Here is a 27,829-nt window from a genome sequence, read left to right on the forward strand (position 1 = left end):
ATTGTAACCACCTTCCGTTAACGTTCATGCTTTGCAATTCTCACTGTAGCCTGCAATGTCATCTCTCTCCCGCAATCACCCACTACCACATATCACTTTCCACACCACTAACTTTGCAGAGCCTTTGCACCAGCAGCGTCACCATCTCTGAGATGAAACACCTGCATGCTCCCGCCACCACCTCCTCAACCTCTGAGGATATAAGTACCAAGGTCTCAGAGGAAGCATGGAAAAAGCTGTCTCCTGCATCCCTCTCCAACACAGATACTGGAAATAAAGATGAAACATTTAGAACCAGGAAAGTGGAATCAAATCTGGTGAGCACCTTGCTACGATAGGTTTGCAATTGAGTGAAGAAGAAATGTGCTGAAAATGTGTTGCTGGAAAAGCGCAGCAGGTCAGGAAGCATCTAAAGAGCAGGAGAATCAATGTTTCGGGCATAAGCCCTTCTTCAGGAATGAGGAAAGTGTGTCCAGCAGGCTAAGATAAAAGGTAGGGAGGAGGGACTTGGGGGAGGGGTGTTGGAGATGCGATAGGTGGAAGGAGGTCAAGGTGAGGGTGATAGGCCGGAGTGGGGTGGGGGCGGAGAGGTCAGGAAGAAGATTGCAGGTTAGGAAGGCGGTGCTGAGTTCGAGGGATTTGACTGAGACAAGGTGGGGGGAGGGGAAATGAGGAAACTGGAGAAAACTGAGTTCATCCCTTGTGGTTGGAGGGTTTCTAGGCGGAAGACGAGGCCCTCTTCCTCCAACCGTCGTGTTGCTATGGTCTGGCGATGGAGGAGTCCAAGGACTGGCATGTCCTTGGTGGAGTGGGAGGGGGAGTTGAAGTGTTGAGCCACGGGGTGGTTGCAACTTGCATCTGGCAATCACTCCTGGGATCACCCATCAAAACCTTCAGGGCCAACACGTTCTACTGCAGCCTACTATGGAACATGGGAGTACACTAAGATGTGGTATGGAAAGGAGAGGCAAACAAAAATCCACTGAGGGCACTTTAATGGCATGGGTAACAATGCACTGTGTGCTATTTGGCACTTTTTTGCACTTCCTCATACAACATCCCTGCTATTTTGTGGCCTCAGTGTCCAAAACTGTTCTGATATGAATGACTTGGTCAGTGATGTCGTGGCCGGGATTTGCAATATAAATGAATGGGGATGATGATTAGAATAGCCAGGGAATAGGGACCTCACTGGGGTTCTGTGTAGTGCATGGTCTGTGTGCCATGTTCTTTCCCATTAAAAGCCCTAACATTGTTTATTCTTGCAGCACTCACCCTCACAGGTCAAGCCAGTAATCCTGTCCAGTGCAAATGTGATTGCAGCCATTTCTTTCATCAATGCACACTTTCAATTTCCAACACAATGGAAGGCCATATTGAGCACTGCTCAGCCAGTGGCTCCAACCACCTTTTCTAATGTGTTCATTAGCCCAAGAACTGTCAAACCTCCTTCTTTGTTGCCCTTCCTATAAGCCCCCCTTGCCACCAAATCTCCCCAAACCACAAGCACATTTTACTCCTAATTTCTGCAGACAGAGCTACACAACAGATCAAGATCCACTGCCCAGACTTCAGAGACATTGACTCACCTCACCAAGGCCACTGCAACTGGAAGCTTTACCATAGTCAATCTCCTGGATTGGTATCAGAGAGTGCCCTTGACTTACAGTACCAGGACCCCTTGACTGATGGGTGCCTCTGTGAACTTTGATTAGGACTACATCTCTAAGACTTTGGGACATGACTGGGTGTTTGCTGTTCATGCTGTTTGTTTGCTGTGTAAGCTACTGGCACATTGTGCAGGTGTGAGATTGATGTAGCAATGATGTCGCAATATGGTAAAATATCTCACCCCTCTCCCCTATGACTGAGAGTAACTAACTGGCAGGGCAAGCTATCTGGTTGTGTGACTGTGCTATTTGGCATGGCATGGAAAAGCACAGTGTGAACATGCAGATTGGTGTTAAGTGAGTGAGTGCTAAGAGAGCAAACCAGCAGCTCTGACGTGTAGCCTCGTTCCATCCATGAGCTGGATACTTGCCTCTGTGTACAAAGTATCCCTGCTGCACCCTCTCAATGCTAGTTGCCAGTGCACCCTGCAATACAAGTCAGTGATTCCAGAGAGTCCTGTCAGTATATCAGAAAAATGCCATGATGGTCATGAGGGGTTGGTGAATACAGATTGTCAATTTCCCTAAATAAAAGATGAGTGTGGCTGATGACCGCATGGGTCAGCCACATGATGCTCTTTGTTTGAATATATGACTGAGGTCCTTTGAAGAATGCAGCAAGCTGAATCCACCAGGAAGACACTCTGGTTTCCATGCCTGCTTTATCAATGTCTCGCTGAATATTAATGAGGTAAGTTGGGTCATCAATAAGGTACTTAACAAGCTATAACCCCCTTAATTAGTAACTCTCCAATGCCTAACAAGGAATTAGCAACAACTCTTGTCAAATACTAAAACGTTACATGAGGTGCTCCTGATGTCAAGATAGGCCTTGCCAGACTTCTCATCCAGATCTGCCCCATATTTCATTATAGCCCATATCTTTCAAACTCCTGTAAGATTCTGCCCATGATTATTGAAAGTTAAAGAAATGAAATTTCTGCTTTGAATGAATTGTACTCAAAATGCAAATTTATTCTTGCAGTACTCATTGCTAATTAGATTTCAAGTACCCACTAACTGGGTGGCATGGTGACACAATGGTTAGCACTGCTGCCTCACAGTGCCAGAACCTGGGTTCAATTCCCGCCTCAGGCAACTGTCTGTGTGGAGTTTGCACATTCTCCCTGTGTCTGTGTGGGTTTCCTCCAGGTGCTCCAGTTTCCTCCCACAGTACAAAAATGTGCAGGTCAGGTGAATTGGCCATGCTGGATTGCCTGTAGTGTTAGGTGCATTAGTCAAAGGGAAATGGGTCTGGGTAGGTTGCTCTTCGGAGGGTCGGTGTGGACTTGTTGGCCCGAAGGGCCTGTTTCCACACTGTAAGTAATCTAATCTATTTTCTGCAATTACAAACATAACATATTCTATAAACCAGAAAAATTAAATGTATAGATGTAATTAAACTTGTAAAAATGACTGGTAGTAATAGTTTGCCTTTAAAAAGTATACTTTCAAGAACCTTCCCAAACTAATGAATTCTGGGGTATTCTAAATCTTCAATCTGGATGCATATGCACTTAGTCCTTAAAGAATCTTAAAGGCTCACAGGAAAGAGAAGAACAAGTGATTTCAGATGTAACCTTGATTTTGTTTCTCTAATCTTTCGTGCTGACTGTTGATTTCTGTCCTGATTGTGCTAATGGAAACAAACAGAAACATGTCCACTCAGCCTTCAAAAAGCTAGTCCAGTACACTGTCACAGGAAGTTCAGTGGGAATCTATCAGAAAGGCCAGAATTTAATATAACTATAGACTTAGAATCATAAGAAATAAGAGCAGGAGTAAAGCATTCAGGACTTTGAGCATGTTCCACCATTCAATGATACCTTGTCTGATTTGATTACAGCCTAATACAACTTTCCTGCATGTTCTCCCCATAACACTTGACTCCCCTGTCAATGAAAAATCTGTTTAACTCTGTTTTGAATGTACATATTCAATGACCCAGCTTTTACTGCTCTCTGGGAAACAGATTACCATTAAACACTGACAACACTCCAGAGTTGAAATTCCTCCTTTGTTCCATCTCAAATGGGAGGGCACTTATTTTCAAACTGTGCCTCCTGTTCAGATTTCAACATTCCACCAGGAAACATTCCACCATGAAACATCTCTCTGCTTCTCATCTGTCAAGATTCCTCAGAATCTTATATTTCAATAATATCAGCTTTGCTGCTTCAAAACTCTCCTGAGAATGCATCCAGCCTGTGTAACCTTTAAGGCAAGTCCATCATCTGAGGAATCTGTCTAGTGAGCTTTCTCTAATTCCATGTTAAGTTTATCCCTTTGGAAGTATGGAGATCAAAAGTTGACACAGCAGTACAAGTGTGGCCATATCAATGTAGCAAGCTGTAGCAAGACTTCCAACTTTTATCCTCCATCCCCTTGTGATAAAGACCAACATTCCATTTCCTAATTGCTTGCTCTATCTACATGCTGATGTTTTGGTGATGTATGTTCAGGGATAACCTGATCCCTCTGTACTGCAATATCGTCTCTATTTAAATAATAGTCTGCTTTTGTATTCTTCCTATGAAACCAGGCAACTTTATATCTTCCCACATTAAGTTCCATCTGCTTGTGACCATGTGCAGGAATTCCTATTTGGGTTTGTAAAGGATAAAAGCCAAGATAAGTGAGCTCAGCCTGTCAGGTAGTAGAGTCAGTAGCAATAGCTGATACACCAGAGGCATATCAAACTGTTGAACATTGGAATTGAAAATTATTTCATTCGATCAGGGATATGGACTGTGTTTGCTTGGCCAGCATTTATTTCCCATGCATAGTGGCATTGAGAAGCTGGTGATGGGCTGCCTTCTTGAATAACTACACTCCATTTGCTGTAGGAACAGCCACAGTGATATTGGGGAGGGAATTCCAGGATTTTGATCTAGTGACAGTGAAACAATGGCAATGTATTTCCCTGTTAGGGTGGTCAGTGGTTTGGAAGGGACTTTGCTCATCGTGATGTAATGTATTTGTCGCTCTTGTGCTTCTAGATCCAAAGTAGTGGTCGTAGGCTTGGAAGATGTTGTCTCAGGAGCCTTGGTGAAGTTCTCCTGGCTGAAATTATGCAGAAGGCCTCTAAAGAAGTCCTTGAAATCAGGTTGAAGATGTAACTTTTACTTCACTGACAAAGTAAGCCACCAAGAGCAGTTTTCAGCACCCTTTCATTTGCACATTAACCTTTGGACAGATCAACTTCACTAACAAAAACTGAAAGAACTGTGTGCAGGAAATTAGAAACAAAAACAGATATTGCTGGAAAAGTTCAACTCTGGCAGCATCTGTGAAGAGAAATCAGAGTTAATGGTTTGCATCCAATTCTGACCTGATTTCTCTGCACAGATTCTACCAGAACTGATGTGCGGTTTCTGTTTTTGTTGGCTTCACTAACAGCAAGCACCTTATATACAACTTCAATGGTCAGCTGTCATTGATACAGAGAGCAAGGACTTTGTCCTGACCCCATGGAAATTAATGGAGTCAGAGGTGCAGGTCGCACACTTGCATATCTCCACACTGAATAGGATGCACCAAGTAGGATATAATAATTTAAATGCATGTTGCTATTTTTATAAAGATCATTGCAGACAAACAAAAGGAGAAGAAAAAATAAATGTGAAATTGGGAAAGAATGATCAGGGAGGGTTCACAGTGCCCAGATTATGCCTGACCCTTCGCTTTTTGAGACACCCAAGATTACAAGACAGCTCTTGTGAAGACCTGACTTCATGACCCAGGTGCTCCAGAATTATGTTATGACATTTCTGAACAGGATAATGTTTAAAAAAAATTGTGCAAGATTGTAAGTGTAAGATAACCAAGGCACATAACCAATCATCAATGTTAATAATACATATACATAAATTACCAAACATAGTATTCCCTGCAATTAAAAGACAGGGAATTACTACGATTCAGGGTACTGAACTGAATAAATGTATCCAAGAATCCTGAAGCAATAAGTTTGTTTGGAGTGCTTCCTAGAAAATAGTTAAATGACTATCGCAGCAAAACTTAATGATACAAAGAGTATTTGTTTTAATTTGTTTTCCTTTTTTTCTGGATTGGCAGTGACTGCTGACCATAACATCAGGATTAATTTAAAGTATTTACTGATTATGATTCACACTGTCCTGCTATCACAAACAACATTATCTTAAAACAAATAAAATTTGGCTAGCCCAATCGCAGGAAATTATTGGCATAACATTAAGAAACATTTGATGTTGTCTATGAGACAGAACCACTAAATTATGCCTTGAAGTAAAACATTATGTTTCCAAGATTATCAAAAGCAATCCAGCAAAATTGTGATGATTTACGTCATGGTTCAGATTCCCAAACCAGTGCAGCATCTACAAGAAGCTAGTCATGCATTTCACATCAGTTTTCCAGTATACATGACTGACTTTGCTAATCTCATTGACTTTTTTCAGTAGCTGAATTTTACAATTCTACCTTGTATAAGACAAATGGAAATATATTAAATTATGAATCAGTGCTTTGTACATTTGAAAGACAATATTTGAAGGACAATATTAGCAGATAATTTTCCAATGATAAACTTAACATAACTGTAATCATAATGCAATAATATTTGCAGGAGCACAAGTTTCATGAATATTGGGTGGAATTCCAGACCAGCTAACACCCACAACCCACACACTGTCCTCACACATTTATTTCCAAGCATCTTGCGATAATCCCTGGTGAAGTTTCCAGTCCCTTATTGGCAATTGCCATCACACCAGGTTGCAAAGCTGATAATGGAGAGCTGGTTTCCCAGCAGCTCTTAGGTGCTCTATTCTACGAGGATATAAATCTAATGTGAAACCATACCATGAGTGAAGATTATGACCAGCAAGAGGGAGTAAATGCCGGAAGTTGAGCTACGTGTATAGGTTTAAGCAAGTAGGAGTGGGAGACATTGCTGTGTCTTGTTCTGGCCATTTGTGCAAGTGGCTGCCTTATGGTCAAAATACTGCTGGTTATATCCAGGAGCGGGCCGAGGGGAATACCAGGCTTTGTTGAGGAGGGCGAACAGCAACAAGGAAATGGTAAGATAAGAGCTTTCTTTTTCCCTAAATCCACTAGTTTGTTAAAGGTGCAGTTGACTGTTAAGTGCATGGCAAGGAATGAGAGAAGACTGATGAATTAAATTGTACTTATTTCAATGCAAGAGACCTAACAGGTAAGGCAAATGAATTAGGGAATATGGGACAAGGATATTATAGCTATTGCAGAAACATGGTTGAGGGAGAGAACTGGCAGCTCAATGTTCCGAAGGATAGCTGCTATAGAAAGGATAGAAGGGGAGGCAAGAGAAGAAGGGAAGTGGCTTTTTTGATTGTGGAAAACATGGCAGCAGTACTGAGAGAGTATATTCCTGGGAGATCATCCAGTGGAGCTATATGAGTGGAACTGAGAAATAAGAAGTGGGTGATCACTTTGATGGGACTGACAGTCAGTGGGAAATTAAGGAGCAAATATGTAGGGAGATCACAGATAGCTGTGAGAATAATAGGTTTGTAATGGTAGGGGATCTTAATTTTCTCAGAAATAGACTGGGACTGCTATTGTGTTCAGGGCTTGGATGGGGAGGAATTTGTTAAGTGTGTTCAAGAAAACCTTCTCAATCATCAGGTAGATGATCCTACTAGAGAAGGGGCAAAACTCAACCACCTCATGGAAAATAAGGCAGGAGAAAAGATGTTAGTCGGAGAGACTTTGATACTGGTGACCATACGTCTATTGGTTTCAAAATTCTTATGGAAAAGGATAAGCGTGGTCCACAGTTATAGTTATAAATTGGTGCAAGGGCAATTTTGATGATATTAGACAGGAACTTTCAAAAATTGTTTGGGAGAGGCTGTTGACAGGTAAACGGATGCCTGGCAAGTGGGCGGCTATCAAAAGCGGGATAATGAGAGTTCTCAGAGCCAGCATGTTCTTGTTAGTGTGAAGTGCAAGGCTGGCAGGAGTAGGAAATGTTAGCTGGCTAGAGATATTGAGGCTCTGGTCAAGAAAAAGGAGTTATATCAGTTATAAGCAGCTGGGATCAAGTGAATCCCTTGAGGAGAATACGAAGTATGGGAGTACAATTGAGAGAAATCAGGAGAGTAAAAAGGCAACATGATGAGGTTTTGGCAAATAAAGTTAAGAAGAATTCAAAGAAGTTCTAAAAATATATTAATGGCAAAAGAGTAACTAGAGGGTGAATAGGGTCACTTAAAGAACAACGAGGCCATCTATGTGTAGAACCACAGGAGATAGCTGAGATCCTACAAGAGTAACTTGTAACATTGGTAAGAGTAGCAGGCAACTGTCTGTGTGGAGTTTACACATTCTCTCCATGTCTGCGTGGGTTTGCTCCTGGTGCTCTGGCTTCCTTCCACAATCCAAAGATGTGCAGGTTAGGTGAATTGGCCATGTTAAATTGCCCATAGTGTTCAAGGATGTTAGATCAGATGCATTAATCAGGGATAAATATAGGATAATAGGGTAGGGAAATGGTTCTGGGTAGGTTACTCTTCAGAGGGTTGGTGTGGACTTATGGCCCAAAGGGCCTGTTTCCACACAGTAGGGATTCTATTCTATGGAATAGTATTTACTGTGGAGAAAGATATAGAAGCGAGAGAACTCATGGAAGCAAATAGTGATATCTTGAAAAGAGTCCACATATCAGACTCGTAGGTTCTGGAGGTCATTAAACGCATAACGTTAGATAAATCCCTTGGACCTGATCAAATGTATCCCAGGACATTATAGGAAGCTAGAGAAGAAATTGTAGGGCCCCTTGCACAGATATTTGTATTATCAACAGTCATGGATGAGGTAGTAGAAGACTGAAGGGTCTAAAAGCTACAAGGAAAAGCCAGGGAACTACAGATTGGTGAGCCTGACGCCACTAGTAAGTATATTGTTGGAGGGGGTGCTGAGAGAAAGGATCTACATGCATTTGAAAAGGCAAGGACTGATTAGGGATAGTCAGCATGGCTTTGTGCATTGCAAATCATCTCTCACAAATTTGATTTAGTTTTTTGAAGAGGTGACCAACAAGATAGTTGAAGGCAGAGCCATAGACATTATCGGTATGACCTCTGGCAAGGCCTTTTTAAAGGTTCCAAATGGTGGACTGGTTAGTAAGGTTAGATCATATGGAATCCATAGAGAGCTAGCCAATTGGACACAACATTGGCTTGATGGTAAGAAGGTAAAAACAAGGACTGCAGATGCTGGAAACCAGATTCTAGATTAGAGTGGTGCTGGAAAAGCACAAAAGTTCAGGCAGCATCCAAGGAGCAGGAAAATCGACATTTCGGGCAAAAGCCCTTCATCAGGAATAGAGGCAGAGTGTCTGCAGAGTGGAGAGATAAATGAGAGGGGTGGGGGTGGGGAGAAAGTAGCATAGACTACAATAGGTAAATGGGGGTGGGGATGGAGGTGATAGGTCAGAGAGGAGGGTGTGAGAAGGTAGCAAAGAGTACAATGTGTGAATAGGGGTGGGGATGAAGGTGATAGGTCAGAGAGGAGGGTGGAGTGGATAGGTGGAAAGGAAGACAGGCAGGTTGGACAAGTCATGGGGACAGTGCTGAGCTGGAATGGTTGATGGTAAGAGACAGAGATTGGTAGTTGAGTGCTAGTGTTCTGTGACCAGCAGTGTGTTGCAAGGATTGGTGATGGGTCCACTGTTGTTCATCATTTAAATAAATGACTTGAATGTGAGTGTAGGAGGCATGGTCAGTAATTTTGCAGATTACATAAAAATTGGTGGTATTGTGGACAGCAAAGAAGGTTTGTCAGAGTGCAATGGGATTTTGATCAACTGGGCCAGTGAGCCAAGGAATAGCAGTTGGAATTTAATTCAGATAGATACGAGGTGTTACGTTTTGGAAAGACAAACCAGGGCAGGACTTACACAGTTAATGGTAGGGCCATAGGGTGTGTTGTCAAACAGACAGACTAGGGGTGTAGGTACATAGCTCCTTGAAAGAGGTGTCATAGATAGGAGGATGAAGACAACGTTTAGCATACTTGCCTTCATCAGTCAGAGCATTGAGTACAGGAGATCAGACATCATGTTATGGTAATATAAGACATTGGTAAGGCCACATTTGAAGTACTACATACAATTCTGATTCCCCTGCTATTGAGAAGGATATTATTAAACTGGAAAGGATATAAAAATGACTTACAAAGATGTTACCAAAACTGGATAGTTTTAGTTATAAGGAGAGATAGGCTGGAACTTTTTTCCATGGAGCATACACGGCTGAGGGGTGAACTTATAAAGGTTTATTAAATCATGAGGGGCATGGATAAGGCAAATAGTCCAAGTCTTTTCCCAGCATAGGGAATTCCAAAACTAGAGAGCATAGGTTTAAGATGAGAGGGGATAGGTTTAAAAGGGACCTGAGGGGCAACTTTTTCACACCCAGTGTGGTAATTATATGGAACAAGCTGCCAGAGGAAGTGGTAGATGCTAGCACAATTTAAAAGACATTTGGACAAGTACGTGGATTGGAAATGTTCAGAAGGATATGGGCCAAATGCAGGCAAATGGGATGAGGTCAGTTTAGAGACCATAATCAGCATGGATGGGTTGGGCCGAGGGTCTGTTACTGTGTTGTATGACTGTATAATTCCTTGAGTCTAAGAGAATGCTTACCTTGTAATTGCATTATGCTTCCCTGAGAAAAGCAATGTAGGATTCCCACCAATTCTCCAATTAGTGGGTGGGACCCCCATTGCCATTTTTATCTTCAATAGTAACCTCATCCACTGCACCCAGTGCACAAAGAAAGGAAAAACAATCTTACCCTGAGAGTGTTCGATTAATGAAGTCTGATTATTAAACTGCACCTGCAAAATAAGCAATTAGTTTAATGGGAGAGTTCCTCAGTAAATTATTTTATATTAAAAGAAAGCAAAATAAACCAGAATCTCCAGGAGCACAATTGGTATTTCAGATACAAAATGGTAAGGCAAAGTAATCTACAGGCAGTTATTGTAGTGCAAACATGTATCTAATGCTAAAACACTGACAGGCAAAAGATAATCTAGTACTAAGACAGAAAGAAAAAGAATTTACATTTGTATAGCACTTTTCACAACCTCAGGATATCCTAAATTACTTTACAGCGAATGAAATACTTTTGTAATGAACATACTGTTCTAATGCAGGAAATGTAGCAGCCATTTTTTCCGTAAAAACATCCTACAAATAGCACTAGTGTAATGAGTTGATGACCTGTTTAAGTGTGCTAGTTGAGAAATAAATATTGGTCAACACACTGGAGAAAGGTCCCATGCTCTTTTTAAAATAACACCACAACATATTTTACTAGAGAAAGCAGGCTTGTGCTGGTGTTGTGATCAAATGACACAGACTGCATCTGAAACCTATAGTCTGCTGATTCAAAGCCAAAATTGCTATCAAGGCTAATACTTATTGAGGGTTTAGGCAGTTCACCTAAAAAAAGGTGAAATATCAGTAATATATTTTTCTTCTATATTAATTTTATCCAAAAAAATGACATTTCCTAAAATTTATAATTGTAATGGAGAATGAAAAGAAGAGGGCCCCTATTTTATGCTGATCAAATATCTTCACTAGATTAAACAAAATGGTCATAGGGCTTTTTTCTTTCTCTTGGAGGAAAAAATAAATTTCTTCTGTTTTCCCAACCTCAGTCTAATTTCTGTTTAGATTGGGATGAGTTGCAAACACACATGCGCTCTGTCTGAGGTTGGAATCCCCATTAGGAAATGTCTTTTTATTTTTCTGTATTTTTGATTGTGGACTGAAATGCAAAAATAACTTTTTAAAACTAAGGGTTGCTGAAGGACAACTGTATGTTTTTGAAAAGAAGCAAGCTGCACTGTTTACAGAGCTGCTGGTTCTTGTAGTCGACAAAGTTACAGACCAAATTGGGGCGTGGGTGTGAACAAATGGAAATTCAGCCAGTAACAGATAGCTGATTGATATGTGGATTGTGGTCAGTTATTGTTGACAAAAGCCTTCCACATGCCATCAACTATGTGATTGATTTTCAGGTATCTGAACAGATTGGGGCTATGAACAGGATTTCTACCAGCCTAGGAGCTGTTTCTGTTCTGTTTCAGTAAAAGCTAAAAGCTACTTAAAGAAGAAAGAAAAACAGTTTATTTTCCCTTCAGCAGCTGCTGAAAGCTATGACTTTTCATTAATTAGAGACTGTTTTCCCTCTGCCCATAACATCTATTTTTCTTCCTGTATGTGCATTTCTATGTGTTGGGGAGGTGTATAACGGGGGCGGGGGGGTTAGAGTTTTAACTGGCAGAGTGATTATTTTTCATAATTGTTGACCTGTTGCTAGAGTCTCATTACTTTTAAAAGTAATAATTATTGTTTAGTACAGAAACCTGGCCCTTGCTTTCTGTCAACACCTTGGTTTGACAGTCAGGAAAATTGAGGAATTCTGCTTACTTTTTACAATCTTCAACTTTTGTATTGGCTCTGAGAATAGTTTTATTTTCAACACATTACCGCAGTGAGATCTAACAGAGGGTCACAGGAAAATTGTATATTCTCCCATACATTTTTAGAAGATGGTGCAGAATTTGGGAAGGTCTAAAACAAATTTCTTACAGATAAATCACAAAATAAAATTAATCCAACGACCTAAAGATGTTACTCAAACAAAATTAACAGTTGTCTAACTTATCTGTTTGTCAAAACAAAAACCTCAAGATAATTCACTTATGAGTTTGAGCTCTTCGCTAAACACGCACTATGAAAACAAGTGTGAGAATTTTTTTAACTGTGATAATGAATTATTTTTGTGATTTTTTTTGTCAAAGTATTGGAGATGTGGTATTATCCCTACACTAGGAATCCAGAACTTCAGACTAATACCCTTGGACATGAGCTTGATTCCCACCTGGCAAATGGTGAAATCTGAACTACAATAAGCAGTTAGTCTAATGTCAGCCATGTAATACTGTTAAATGTTACAAATATATATTTGATTCCACTTGTTATTTAGGGAAGGGAATCTGGCCGACTACAAACCCACAGCAATGTGGTTGACTCTTAACAATTCAGGATGGAACGTAAATGCTGGCCCAGGCAGCAAAGCCCATGTCCTGTGACTGAATGGAAAGAAAATGTCTCAATCCTTATTCATACAACACTAAGAGGTGCAAAGTGTTTCGAGCCTGGGGCATTTGGAGTTCAATCTGGAGAAATGCAAGGTATTTTATTTTGATCCAACAAACAAGGGTAGGGCTTATACAATTAATGGGAAAGCTTTACATAGTGTTGTAGAACAGAGGTACCTAGGGGTTCAAGTACACAATTCTTTGAAGTTTATGTCACATATAGACAGAGTAGTTAAAAAGGGGGTTTGGCACGCTTGCTCAGTCCTTTTAGTACAGAAATTGGAAAGTCACGTTGAGGTTGTACAGGACATTGGTGAGGCATCTTCTGGAATACTGTGTCCAGTTCTGGTCGCCCAGTTATAGGAAGGATATCATTAAGCTGGAGAGGTTTCAGAAGACATTTACTAAGATGTTACCGGGTATGGAAGGCTTGAACTATAAAGAAAGGCTGGATAGGCTGAGGCTTTTTTTCACTGGAGCATACAAGGTTGAGAGGTGAACTTATAGAAGTTTATAAAATAATGAGGGGAATAGATGGAGTCAATGGTAACTGTCTTTTCCACAGGATGGGAAATTTCATTTCATTGGGGCACATTTTTAAGGTGAGTGGAGAAAGATTTTAAAAAATACATGGGACATTTCTTTTTTTACACAGAGGGTGGTTCATGTGTGGAATGAATTTCCTAAGGAAGTCATGGATGTGGGTACAGTTACAGCATTTAAAAAGCATTTGGATAAGTACATGAATAGAAACTTTTGGAGGGATATGGATCAGGACCAAGCAGGTGGGATTAGTTTAGTTTGGATTATGTTCAGCGTGGACTGATTGGACCAAAGGGTCTGTTTCCATATGTATGGCTCTATGAATGTTAACATCCTCACTATTTGCCACACAATAATTTGGAATTATTGCAAATTTTGAAATTTTACACTATGTCCCAATATCCACGTAATTTTAATCTATCAAGCAAAAAAAAGATCTGGCACTGATCCTTGAGAACGCTACTGTCTACTTTCCTCCAATACAATAGCTGGTGTATAACAAAATGAAATCAATTGTATTTACATATACTGTAGTACTCTCACACCCTCAAGGTATTGTTTACAACTATCACAGCACTTTTGAAGTATCATTTTGGATTGCAGGCAGGCTCATAAGCCACAACATCACGTAAACCAGAATAAGATCAACGTCTAGTTAATTTATTGTGTGAGATGTTGATTGAGAATTAAATGTTGACCAATTCATCAGATGTTAGCTTACTAGCTCTGCATTGGTCAGAATGCTTGATGAACTGCTCGGCTTTTTTGCTGGAGCAGCATGGGCTGTTTGGCAGTCGCCTTCAGTTTAAAAATTTATTTGTTTGTTTTATAATGTAGTCTTTTCTCAAAATTGCAGTGGACAGAATACAAAATGCCAAAGTAAGGTTTAGGATCCACAACTGTCTAACTCAAAGCAAGAATGCTATTTCTGAACCAATGTAGGCACCTATTAATACTAACAGAATATTAGCCATGCTGATGTATTGTTAATTTGAAGTAATAATGATGAGAAATGACATGAATATAAAACAAAAGATTATTTCAAAAAAATGAAAAATGCTGAAAACACAGGACCACAATGCACTGTTCTTAGAGGAATGATTGGTTAATTCTTAGGACAAAGAAATCTTCAACACACTGGAATAGAATACTCCCCATTTGCGGAACGAGTGCAACTCCTATGACACTCAAGAAGCTAGACACCACCACATCCATAAACATCCACCAACATTACCAACATTCAGTAGCAGCAGTGTGTACCACCTACAACATGCACCACAGAAATTCACCAACGATCTTCAGACAACATCTTCCAAAGCCACAAATACTTCCATCTAGAAGAACAAGAGCAGCCAAATACATGGGAACACCACCAGATCCAAGTTCCCCATCAAGCTACTAACCATCTTGACTTGGAAATATATCGCCAATCCTTCGCTGTCACTGGGTCAAAATCCTGAATTCGCTCCCTAACAGCACTGTGGGTCAATCCACAGTAATGGATTCCAGTGGTTCAAGTGGTGGCTCACCACCACTTTCTCGAGGGCAACTAGGGTTCGGCAATAAATGCCCGTCCAGCCAGTGATACCCAGACCCATGAGTTATTAAAAGAAAAGCACTGTAACTCATCCATCTTCTTTTTCTAGATGTTAACTGACCCATTGTGCATTTTCAGTATTTCTCTGCTATTATTTAAACTCTTCTGTATTTTTCCTTTAAAAGTCTGAGTAAAAGTGGAGCACGTTGTAGTTCTACTCACTTGCTGAGGCGTAGTTTCACCGGGCAGCTGATTAGTCTGGTCCTTGAGGGTAAAGCTATGCCTTCCCTGTACACTGCTGGTGGCACAACCCATTTTTTCTGAAACAGAAAAAACAGAACATCAACTTGATCTCAATTTTGTGAAACTTAAAGTCCACCAGAAATGCATTTTTCAACAACTTAAAATCTCACAACAACTAACATCCATCATGTCTTCACCCAAATGGCAGTTATTAATGCATGAATCTTAACAATGGTTGTTCAATCATTTGGGCCAGAGATGAGACTAATCTTTCACCTTCTGAAATTCAAACCTGTAGCAGGGACCATTAAAAACAGCATCATTTCCAAATGGGGACAGAATGTGGGCTCGAACCCCTGTTTACAATGCCAAGTTATATTTATTTGTCAGTACTAGCTTTCAGAGCACTGCTTCTTCATCAGGTAGCTGTGGAGCAGGATCACAATGGGTTGCAGGTTTCAGTTCATTAATAAGTAAATCCCAGAATTTCTTTCCAGTCACATTCTCAAGAAATCTCGAGTTATCTCAAAAATGTGACTGGAAAGGAGTTCTGGCATTTAAATATAAATGAACTGAAACCTGCAACCCATTCTAAAAAATGAAACACATAACAGCAATTTAGGCGTGTTCAATATCTTGTATCAGTTGCATGACACTGAGGTCTTTTGCTATAAATTGTGTGCCTTATGACCTTGCTCCACAAGTTACCTGATGAAGGAGCAGTGCTCTGAAATCTAGTACTGCCAAACAAACCTGTTGGACTATAACCTGGTGTTGTATGATTTTTAACTTGTCCACCCCACTGGCGCATCCACATTATGGCTACTGACAATAGTCATTCAGATTACTAGTATTCATCACTTAGATTCACAGATGATCATTTTCAAGGAGGCTCTTGTTCCAAGAACATAAACCAACACAATCAGAACCTTCCCCAGAAGAAGGAAACTTAGAGTAAAAGAAAGTGAGGACTGCAGATGCTGGAAAGTAGAGTTGAGAGTGTGGTGCTGGAAAAGTACAGCAGGTCAGGCAGCATCCGAGGAGCAGGAGAATCGATGTTTTGGGCAAAAGCCCTTCATCAGGAAATTAGAGTAGAACCAAGCTAAGACCGAATTGATCTTTCTTGAATATCAACTCAATTAAATGACTGAAACTTTAAATGGTCTACATGAAAATTTAATAATAAAATATTCCACACCTTCTTGGTGCTGAAAAATGAGAGAAGAAAAGCTTGCCTGTGTATCACTAAACAAAAGGAAAACCTTATCTGAAAAGCAGTAAACACAAGTCAGGTATTGTCAATTTTGGAGGATTTCATGAACTCTAGTAATTTTTCTCATGCAATTCCCTGCTGCGCACCTCACTTTTGTATTCACCAATAGCAGATCTTGTTTTTATATAAACCCACCCATTCAGTAAATTTTTTAATTAAGTTGAACCAAAAACACAACCATAGTAATTCAAAACAAAGATGTTAGTAATATGGGGTGGAATTTGGGGCCGGAGAGGGGGTGGGGGTCCTTGGCCTCATTCATCGCCAGACCATGGCAACATGGTACCTGGAGGAAGAGCGCCTCATCTTCCGGCTAGGAACCCTCCAACCACAAGGGATGAATGCAGATTTCTCCAGCTTCCTCATTTCCCCTCCCCCCACTTTATCTCAGTCCCAACCCTCGGACTCAGTACCGCCTTCTTGACCTGCAATCTTCTTCCCGACCTCTCCGCCCCTACCCCCTCTCCGGCCTATTACTCTCACTTTAACCTCCTTCAACCTATCGCATTCCCAATGCCCCTACCCCAAGTCCCTCCTCCCTAGCTTTTATCTTAGCCTGCTTGGCATACCTTCCTCATTCCTGAAGAAGGGCTTGTGCCCAAAACGTTGATTCTCCTGCTCCTTGGATGCTGCCTGACCTGCTGCACTTTTCCAGCAACACATTTTTCAGCCCTGATCTCCAGCACCTGCAGTCCTCACATTCTCCTTATTGAGCAACTTAACAGACATCCTTGAACAATGAATGACCAAACTGATATCTGTAAAACTTCCTAAGTGTGTTTACATGATTCTCCAGCACTGGACCCAGAGGGCTGACCGTGACTCCACTGTCCTGAACTGAAGAGGTATAGGCACCCTGACTGTCACCAACCCAACCAGATGCCTGACTGCACCCAAGCCCCTTGACCCACTGCTCTAGAACACCCTGACTGAAGGCTGCGTCCCCACACTTGATCGCGGACATGGCCAATTGGTTGTAACACATGCAGTGGATTAAAATGCAAGATGCTGCAGCAGTACTGTGAGCCTTTGGCTGAGGGGAAAAGCTCATGCAGGGATGCCATGAATATTCAGGTGGATGCAAAATGAGTGAACATTCAGAACACAAGCAAGCAGCCTTGAGATGCAGTCTGATCCAGGCGGTGAGATGGCTGCCTGCCCCGTGTGCAAAGAGTCCTTGCAGCAGCATTACAAAGAGATGCTAATGCATTCTAAAGTGTAGCATTAAAGTGCAGATGCACACTGTAAGTAGATCGAAGTGGATGGTTGCGAAGAGGCTGGGACATGTTGGATGCCAATTTTGGTATTTATGACATTCATGTAGCTGCTGCCCGAACACGCCCAGAGGCACTGATGCCATGTGTCCAAGATGGAGGTCCAAAGGAAGAAGTAGTGAACTAGAGTTTCCAGTTTCCATGACTTATATATCAGAAATTGGTGGCACGCAGCCCTGGAAAGCTTCCACCCACAGATTTCCTGACATTGTAGAAATCTCATTAATTTATCATTTCTTCAACACGATATGCAGATATATTATCCTATGTATGTTAAACAGTTGACATAGAATTCTTGAATTTCTATCCATTTGGGACATTACCTTGCAGTTGAGTGCAGACACAAAGCCAGGCAGCTTGTCAACTTTTGACTACCCCTGAGAACAGTTGTAGTGAAATAACATACATTGAATGGCCTTCCTCATCAAGATGTAAAGATACTAGTGAGAGTGGGTCATGTCTCTTTGTAGCTAGTTGATGTTAATGTATCCTGGTGGCTAGTTTTCTGCCTGTTTGTCCAATGTAGTGTTTGTTACAGTTCTTGCAAGGTATTTTGATATATGAACATTAACTAGCCACAGAAAGACATGACCCACTCTCACCAGTATCCTTACATACAGATAAGGAAGGACACCACTTCGCCTGGGATAACACATCCATCCTAGGACAAGCAAAACAGAGACGCTCATGAGAATTCCTAGAAGCATGGCATTTCAACCAGAACTCTAACAACAAACACATTGAATTGGATCCCACCTCCTGAGAAAAATAACAGGAAATGATGTCACTACAGGAACTGACATCACCAACCCAAAGAAACCTAAACACATAATAAAAAGTAGGCCATACCACCAGTGCTTCATCCGGAGGCTCACTGATGATGTTACCTAGTATGGTGACAAAACGTCTGAAAAATAACCCTTCCAGCTCAGTGAGCAAACCGACCTCTGGAACCTCAACCTGAGCTACAAATCTTCTCAAAACTCGCTAGCATATTATGCTCTCCTGGTCTCATACTAAATTTATGTTATGATAGCGGTAAAAATGAACTGTACGTTTTCAACTTTCATCATCTTATTTTAATACATATGACTTCTCATGAGCTAAGATGGTTTAAAAAAGTGAAAAACACTGACTTCAAATGACTGTAATGATAACCTGTTCAAAGGTAATGCAACATCATAGAGCTCTCAATAAATAAGAATCAGCCTAAATTGAAATTAATATTTTATCAAATTAACTAAATGTAGTCACTTAGATGTGTATCTCTTGTTTCAGTCACATCTTTCTTGAATGTTCACATCATGCAATGTAAGTCTAGCCTATTGTTTATCCAGTTGGAAGAAACAATGAAGTTAGATACAGGAATACACACAGGAATGGTATTTTAGGAACTATTTTTGGGCACAGCAGAAAAAAAAAGGATGATAGATTTATAACAGCAGAAGTGGAAGGTTTTTTCTCTCTGTCTCTCCCTGTTTATCTGCTGGTAAACAGAAACATCCATTGAATGAGAACTCAAAGTTGTCTTTAAAATGTTGCCACTGCAGAGAATATGTCATAATTTAAACAACTGTAATCTCAATACTGAGACTCCTCTTTTTAAACTTCATACCTGTGTTTGTGAGCATGTTTGATGTTGTATTATATTGTTGTTCCAGGGTTAATAAGCAATAATATTTATCTTTCTTTCACTAAAAAAACATTGCAACTGACTCCTTCATTTTAGAACTAGCAAATTTATTTTTAATTAAACATGATGCATGCTAAAAGTCATAAAAATCTTTATTTAAGCAAACTGAAGGGTGTCTAAAAGAGGGGAGCTGATTCTTAATCCTCCACATCTGGTTTTAACAGCAATTATTGCAATTAAGAAATGAGTATAACTCCACACAAAAAAAACCTATCTGCCTCATCAGAGTTCTGAGTTCATTCAGATTTGAGTATTATAAACATAGAAAACATGCAGGAGGACGCCATTCAGCCCTTTGAGCCTATACCACCATTCAATATGATCATGGTTGATAATGCGATCTCAGGAACCCATTTCCACTTTCTCTCCATATCCCTTGATCCCTTTAGCTGCAATGGCCACGTCCAGCTTCCTGTGGGAGAGAATTCCACAGGTTGACAACTCTGAGTGAAGAAATACTTCCTCAGCTCAATCCCGAATGGCTTACTGTTTATTCTTAGACTGTGACCCCCAGTTGTGTACTTCCCCAACATCGGGAACATTCTTCCCACATCTAGCCTGTCCAGTCCCATCAGGATTTTATATATTTCTATGAGATACCTCCTCATTCTTCTAAATTCTAGCAAGTACAAGTCCAGTCAAGCCAGTCTTTCCTCATATAACAGTCCTGCCATCCTGGGAATGGATCTGGTGAACCTTTGATAAATTCCCTCAACAGCAAGAATGTCCTTCCCTCATATGAGAAGACCAAAACTGCACACACTACTCAAGGTGTGGCCTCTCCAAGGCCCTGTATAACTGCAGCAAGACATCCTTACTCTGATACTCAAATCCCCTCATTGTGCAGGCCAGTATGCCATTAGCTTTCTTCACCACCTGCTGCACCTGCACACTAACCTTCAGCAATTGTTCCACCATGACACCCAGGTCTTGTTGCATCTTTTCCTAAACTGCTGCCATTGATAATAATCTGCTTTCCTGTTTTTGTGATCAAAGTGGATAACCTCACATTAATCCACATTATATTGCATTTTCCCACTCAGCCAGTCTGTCCAAGTCACCCGGCAGCTTCTTATCATCCTCCTCACAGCACGTGCTGCCACCCAGCTTAGTGTCATCTGCAAATTAGGAGATACTGCATTCAATTCCTTCATCCAAATCGTTAATGTATATTGTGATCAGCTGGGGTCCCAGCACTGAATCCTGCAGCAGCCCACTCATCACTTCCTGCCACATCTATTCCAACTCTCTGCTTCCCTTCTGCCAACCAGCTCTCTATCCAAAAGCATGACCATTTGACACCAAATTGATTAAAATATATATGCTTTTTTGGATATTCATAGAATAGTAAATGTCACTCCATGCATCCAAATAAAAGTAAAACTAAGTCCATAATACAGAATTTGTTAAAGAATACGATATATAACCAATAATAACCAGAAGTTTGCCGCACTTCTGTTTATACTCGCTTGGTCATACATAACTTGAGCATTGCAAATAGACAAATGGACAAGCTTCTCATTTTGCACACATCAGGACAAAATCTTAAGAATACCAAGGGAATCTCAAAGGGAATAACAATTTATGTGGCATGGGAAGAAGGTGCTGATTAATTGACAAATGGAGTATGTTTGACAGAGGCATTTCCTTGGAAAATGCACTAAGGAATAGTTAACTGTCATTGTTTAATTTTAAATTCAATACTCTGATTGATCAACGATTTGCCATGAGGAATATACCAGCGAATGACTGTCCCTCAAGCTTTGTTTACTCGAAGATATGTTTTTTCTGTTCACAAAAAAAAGGCTCTGCCTGTAATTATAAGTAGTATCTAGCTTATGATGGTGTGCTCATACTGTGAGACCAACTGATGATCTAAATTTGTTGCTAATGTAATTCTTCAGCAGACACCAGGACAGCAGCATCCTGTTAGAGGAGAATACCACCCATGTTGATCGTGTATCGTAGCAGTATGAAATAGCTAGCTTATTGCAGGTGAAGTTAGCATTTAACCAAGATGTTACTATGCAGTGTACTATTCTCCCCTAATAGGTCATTGCTGTCAAACCAAAAAGATATGCAGCCTGCCATACAAATTAATAATGCGGTATATGATTTCAGTACCAGTATGATCGCAGATCATATCGAACAAGGTATTTACCAACACAGTTAAAACTATAAACAACGGGCGGCACGGTGGCATAGTGGTTAGCACTGCTGCCTCACAGCGCCAGAGACCTGGGTTCAATTCCCACCTCAGGCGACTGACTGTGTGGAGTTTGCACATTCTCCCCGTGTCTGCGTGGGTTTCCTCCGGGTGCTCCGGTTTCCTCCCACAGTCCAAAAATGTGCAGGTCAGGTGAATTGGCCATGCTAAATTGCCCATAGTGTTAGGTAAGGGGTAAATGTAGGGGTATGGGTGGGTTGCGCTTCGGCGGGTCGGTGTGGACTTGTTGGGCCGAAGGGCCTGTTTCCACACTGTAAGTAATCTAATCTAATCTAAAAAACATTTCACATCAGATGGGCAATTGTATTATTGATTTATTTATTCAATGCAATTTAAATTTTGAGATACTAGTTGCCCCAGACCATTTCCAAATTCAGAATTTCTCCCTTTTTAACTCTAAAAGTTACACATAAAAACAGATCATTGTAAAGACATTTGTTCACTTCTACACTTTTTAAATTGTTTTTGGCATTTTGATTCCAACTAGACAGCATTCACTCAGTTGATAAACAACAAGGTAAAGCAGCATTGCCTGCACAGAGGATTCACATATCCTAATCCAAATGATGTCACTAATTGTATATTTCTGAAAATGGATCATATCATCAAAATATGAACCGCCTTCTCAACTGAACCAAGTTCTTGAAATTCAACAATTTACTCAAGCTTGCTCAATTCACAATTCCTTATATTCAGAAATGTGCCTCGTGTTTGTCACAAAGTCCTCACTGCTTTCTTTCACTAAAATGGTTTTCTTCCATAGTGGTAAAAATCCAACTACTGACCTAAAAATCTCACCATTTAGAGTTCATCAATTCTGAGTATTTTTTCAGAAGTGATATCAATTTTAAAAAATGATTCAAATATCTCCTGGTCTTTGATTGAATTTCCGTAAGCCTATTTAGTAATGATGCTTTAAACCCTGCAGTTGTGAAGTGGCTTTCTCACAGCACATTGTAAATCTAAGTAAACCACATTACTGAGACATTTGTCTCATTAACTAACTACTTAGTTCAAATTTAAATCATAAAACAAGCTGGCTGGAAAACTGATATTAAAGGCAGGTTTCCTGTTTTGTTTAAATGCTACACTTGTGTCTTTAAAAAGCTCACTTTGCTCTTTACTATGGTATTTGAACTGCCCACCCTTCCTAGAAAAAAACTTTCCATTTAAGTAACTGCATTTTTACAATACCAGATAACAAAAATGCTAGAGAATAAAAATTCCTAAAAACAACATGTTTAGATTAATTTTTGAATTGTAATTAGTTGATTGGTTTTCTCATTGTGTGGGGTCTAGGGAAGTAACTTTCAGTTGTACAATGATTCAAGAGAAATTTATTTACGAGTAAATGTAAATAAAAGGATTTGGAGTGCCATACATCAAAACATAAGTAGAACATACTAGAAATGTTTACTGAATCAACCAGTATTTAAAAGAGAACGATAGGTAAAACTTCAGGCACAACTTTTCATATGAAAACAAGAGGACTTGAATTACAGTTTCTGATCTGGATTAATCCAATTTTACAGCAGAAAATGGTGTCTCTTCAGTGGACGTTATGAAGAATGTCTTAAAGGTGTCTTCATTCAGCAGGCAACCTTTTCTTAATAAAGGTTGCTCATTCTAATAATATCCTTAGAAATCTTTCTTCTTAAGAAAGCAGTGGCTCGTGAAAACAAATCACCCTGGTCAAGAAGTAAACATTCATCTCATCAAGTTAGCTCTTTCCACAGATCACACATAATTTACCCCATCATGTCCTATCTATTGAATCTGTTGAAGGTTATTAATTATTCTCTAAACCACAAAAAAAACCAAAAATAAGCACGTTAGCTCCATCACGATCCACATTAGCTTTAACCTGAAAAGTCTCACTCTCTCTTGTCTAGTGCTGTGAAATACATACATTCATATCTGACTTTTCTCCAAATTATAAACATACCATTGACAGACCCTTCACCATCTAAACAGTGCAGCAAAATACTGCATTTAAAATGCCAAGGCATAACAGGACCAAGTGCAGGTAAATGGGCTTCGTAAAGTTTGGTACTGGTTGGTTGGCATAGACATGGCTGGCTGCAGGACCTGTTTTTGTGCTATATGACTCCACAACTAAAGATTGGAACATACAGGGAATTTTACAGAAGAAGTAAAGAACTCAAATGTTTGTTAAAAGCAAACACCTTGGAATGTAAAACCATTAATGCAAAGCTCAAAACGGGTTCACTGAAAAAGCGATGAATTTTATAAACCAACCTATTGCTAAGTTTGCAAAGTATTTATCAATAATTTTCATTACAAGAAACAAAAGGTGAGTACAATATGAAATTCAGTTTAATATATTTGACAAGTGTGGTAAAGACAATGAAGAGGAAAAGAAGTGACTGAAAAATAACTTTCCTGAATCTATCAAAGCCATTTTCCAATGTCATAGAATGGGCAACATTGAATATACTATTGCCATGTTTTGGAGAAAATAGAAAGGAAAATTAGACATGATAATCTGGTTAATTCATTATCATTACTTTATACATATTTCTCCTCCTTGAGTTCATTGCTTGAAGGTAGGTCCAACTCACAGCAGCAAATCCTCCACCACTGAAGGCAGGTATTGAATCCACTCTAGCCAGAATGGGGATTGAACCATGTGGAGTTAGCACCAACCTGAATCACACTGGTCATCCATGACACTGACATTAGAGACTCCAGCTTCTTTCTGTTGCCTGGCTAACCAGGCTTTTGATCCTGCTCTGATAGCTTGTCATCATAATTTATAAGGATTTGGAATTTGATATTCAAACTGTTTGGCTGCATTATGAACACATCTGCCTTGCCTTTTATATCCTGGAGTAGATCTTAAACACAAAGATTCTAGCTCAGAGGCAAAGAAACGAGATCTCCTTTTTACACCATTGCCTAATGTTAAATTAAGTTATAATTAGATTTAATGAAGAAGAAATCATTTGAAGTCTTGAAAATGAAGCTATTCTTTATGTTTCTGTGAGATTCCAATAAACTTGAGATTAGGTAATTAGGTCACACTGAAATATGTACCAAATTAACATTTACATCCATGCGATTTCCTTCACAACCTCAAGTCTCAAAACATATCATAGCCAAAGTGGTGTTGCAATGCAGTAAAATGCAGTGACTAATTTCCATATAAAAGAATCCATAAAAAGCAATGAGATAAATAACTGGATAATCAGTTTTCTTGGTATTGTTTGTGAGATACATGTTATCCAAGACATCAGAAGAATTCCCCTGCCCTTATTCAAATAGTGCTGGAAGAAAGCAAAGGGGGCCATGTTTTAATCTTGTGACTGGAAGTTAGTACTTTCCAAACCTCAGTACTATACTGAAATGTCTGGATTATATCTTCAGATTCTGGTGTGCATACAAATCTACATTCTACGCGTTCATGCCAAAATACAAGATATTCTCACTTAAAGCTTTGATGGCTCTGTGATTATTTTACTGATGCGAAACATGCCCTTAAATATCCAACATGGTGAGAAGAATCCAGTAGAACATTCCACACCTGAAACTCACCATCCACTTTATTAATAAAAGCCCTTGCATTGAGGCCCAGATTGAAACCTGAAATAGGTGTAGGCCCTTTGTATATTTAAAGAATACACATCTGACCGTGAAATGCGCCCTTAGTATTGCACTGAAATGTCGGCTCAGATTGTTTGCCTCTCTTTCTGGTGAAGAGGTTTCAGCCTACAACCTTTTGATTCAGAGTTGACATCGCTTTCACTGAATCAAGGTTGTCATCTATATGTTCTTATTTTCTTTTTAAAGACATTTTTTAATTAAAACTACTCAAATTGCTTCATGTTAATATTTGATTATCAAACAATATGATAGTACAAATAACGAAAGGAAACTTATGGAGAACTCTGAAAAGATATTAAAATCTTCAAAAAAATTAGAAATGCTCCCCATATTTAAAAAAAGATATAATGTATGTAAAGAACGTGTCTTAGTTTATTGTTCCTAAACACAAATTTACTTCAGCAAAATTATAAAAGAGGAGAAGGTCAGGATGAAACGTTCAGCATCAAGATTCTATGTGTAAAAAGTTTAGTAGACAACAGAGTTAAGTGAGATTCAGTCTTTGCAGGTGCCATAGAAGTAGCGTATATCACTCAAAAAAATCAAAGCCAAGACAGACTGTTCATTTCTAAAGATCTAAATCATGTACACAAGCTGAGAGAGGAATTAGTGGAATTGGAATTGGCTGTATGTAAGTGGAAGAGAATTTCAAAGAAGAAAAACTGCAATTATTACAAATGGAGTAAGATAAAGATATATATATATGTTTTAAAAACTGTCAAGCGAAATATACTTTGGCAGGTACAAATGAAAGGTATTATGGAAATATTTTGTATGGTGTGAGAGGATAGTCCATATTCAGTGGCTAAAAGGTCAAAAATTCCTTTGGGTGCTCACACTGCTGGTATCTCAGAGGTATTCAGGTAGAAGCTTGGTATTTAAGAACCAATCATTGGAATTTAATAAAGTACTAAATCCATGTGGAAATAAGATACATATTCAATGTTTAGCTTTCAAAATTTTATGGTATAACTTTACAAATAAGACAATTAAATAATTTATATAATAATATGTGAAACATAATAATTTAAATTTATACCACTGCAACCCGGAGAATGAAAACAGCATTGCGCACCCAAAATATGGGGTCAACTGGAGGCTAATTTGTGAACAATCAAAAATGCAACAGATATCAATGGCACATGCAAAGTTTAACAGATAAATAGGTTAAATTAACTTTTAAAAACAGGATCGAACAAATACTTCTACTAGTCTGTAAATGTCATTGAGTGCTGGTTGTGCATCCCAACATCTGCTTTACGCCCCAGTTTATGTCAGTACGACACTCGGTTATGAAATATACTAGTTACATCAAAGCACCATAAAAAAACTTTTGAAAAATATTTTTGCACCAGCAAAATCACAAGATAGTTCTCCTCATATTACATGCAGGGATGCCCTTTTAGGAGAATGGAGTGATCAAATTATTTTTCAACAAAGGGTAAATTGATCTTAAATTCGCTCATTCTAAATACAGTCGGGAGAATTTTCATTTGCATCTCATAATAAATAACTTCAGGCACATCCAAATACCAGAGATCGAAGGAAGGAAACAAGCTATTTCACAACTAGTTAGTAAAACAGTACTACCATTAGCAGTACATTTGATATTATGGAATACATCATACATTTTCCAGACTTATTTTCCATTTCACTTACCTTTTCGAATTGCTCTTTTTCCCTTTTATCCAGAATATCAATTTTAAACACACCTAATTTCTTCCAAATTCTGAAGCATTTAACATAAGGAAGAAAATCTTCCTTTGCACCAGCTCTTCCTGATAGACTAGAATGCTTGCTTGCATATGACGGTTAGTTCTTGTCCATGTCAGAATTTCGCACAGTAGCTGAGTCCTCCCTCAAATGATGAGGTTAAGAAACATTTATCTATGATTTTAACCCAGTTCACCAGTTGAGGTCCAATATATATATTTTTATCTTGCACCATTAGGCCTGGACTCCCACGATCCCACATCTCGGTAAATGTCACAACGAATGTGTTGTTTTATTTGGTTTGATCTCAAACTGGCTGCAACCTGACAGCATTTAAAACAAATGTGACAAAATATTTAGGAACGTGCTTCCTGCTGTGAAACATATAGCATGAGTCTTGAAGGTTGTTTGTGGCAGAACAATTGCAAATAAAATCTACAGTACTTAGAGTCCAAGATCTTTCCATAGTAACCATTAATGGGGAAAAAAGAACTGATAAGCTCATTGATGATCATATCATTCATATGTTTGACAGATCATTTGGAGATGATAAGCTATGTCCCAATGTATATGAGGAGAAATTGATAAACAATTGTATCTTTAAACAACCCAGCCAGTTTAAAGTAATTATCCTGGTCCCAGCAAGCAAATTTAATTTTACATCTTAAATAAAAGCAAAACACTGCTAATGTTAGAAAAGGGCTATCAAAACTCAATGGGTCTGGCAGCATTTGTGGTGAGAGAAATGAAGTTACAAATGGAGAGTCCTTTAAGGGTTTGAAGAAGAGCTACATCAGACTCAATACACTAACTCTGGTTGACAGAATTACTGTTTTGAGTGTGATACGGCTTTTCATGGTCATTAGATGCCTCATTGCATTTTA

General features: G+C 39.4%; 1 protein-coding gene across 1 annotated transcript in view; it reads right to left on the bottom strand.

Moving 5' to 3' along the window:
- LOC140463387 (proto-oncogene tyrosine-protein kinase LCK) overlaps window positions 1–27,829 on the bottom strand; it is a 101,546-nt gene that overhangs the window by 54,059 nt on the left and 19,658 nt on the right. The window contains exons 2-3 of the mRNA XM_072557261.1: window positions 15,121–15,218; window positions 10,496–10,538 (exon numbers count right to left, since the gene is read on the bottom strand). Coding sequence (XP_072413362.1) covers window positions 10,496–10,538; window positions 15,121–15,218 — 141 coding nt within the window. The remainder of the gene's footprint in view (window positions 1–10,495; window positions 10,539–15,120; window positions 15,219–27,829) is intronic.

The sequence above is a fragment of the Chiloscyllium punctatum genome, chromosome 3 (assembly GCF_047496795.1).
Source record: "Chiloscyllium punctatum isolate Juve2018m chromosome 3, sChiPun1.3, whole genome shotgun sequence".
NCBI classification, from domain to species: domain Eukaryota; kingdom Metazoa; phylum Chordata; class Chondrichthyes; order Orectolobiformes; family Hemiscylliidae; genus Chiloscyllium; species Chiloscyllium punctatum.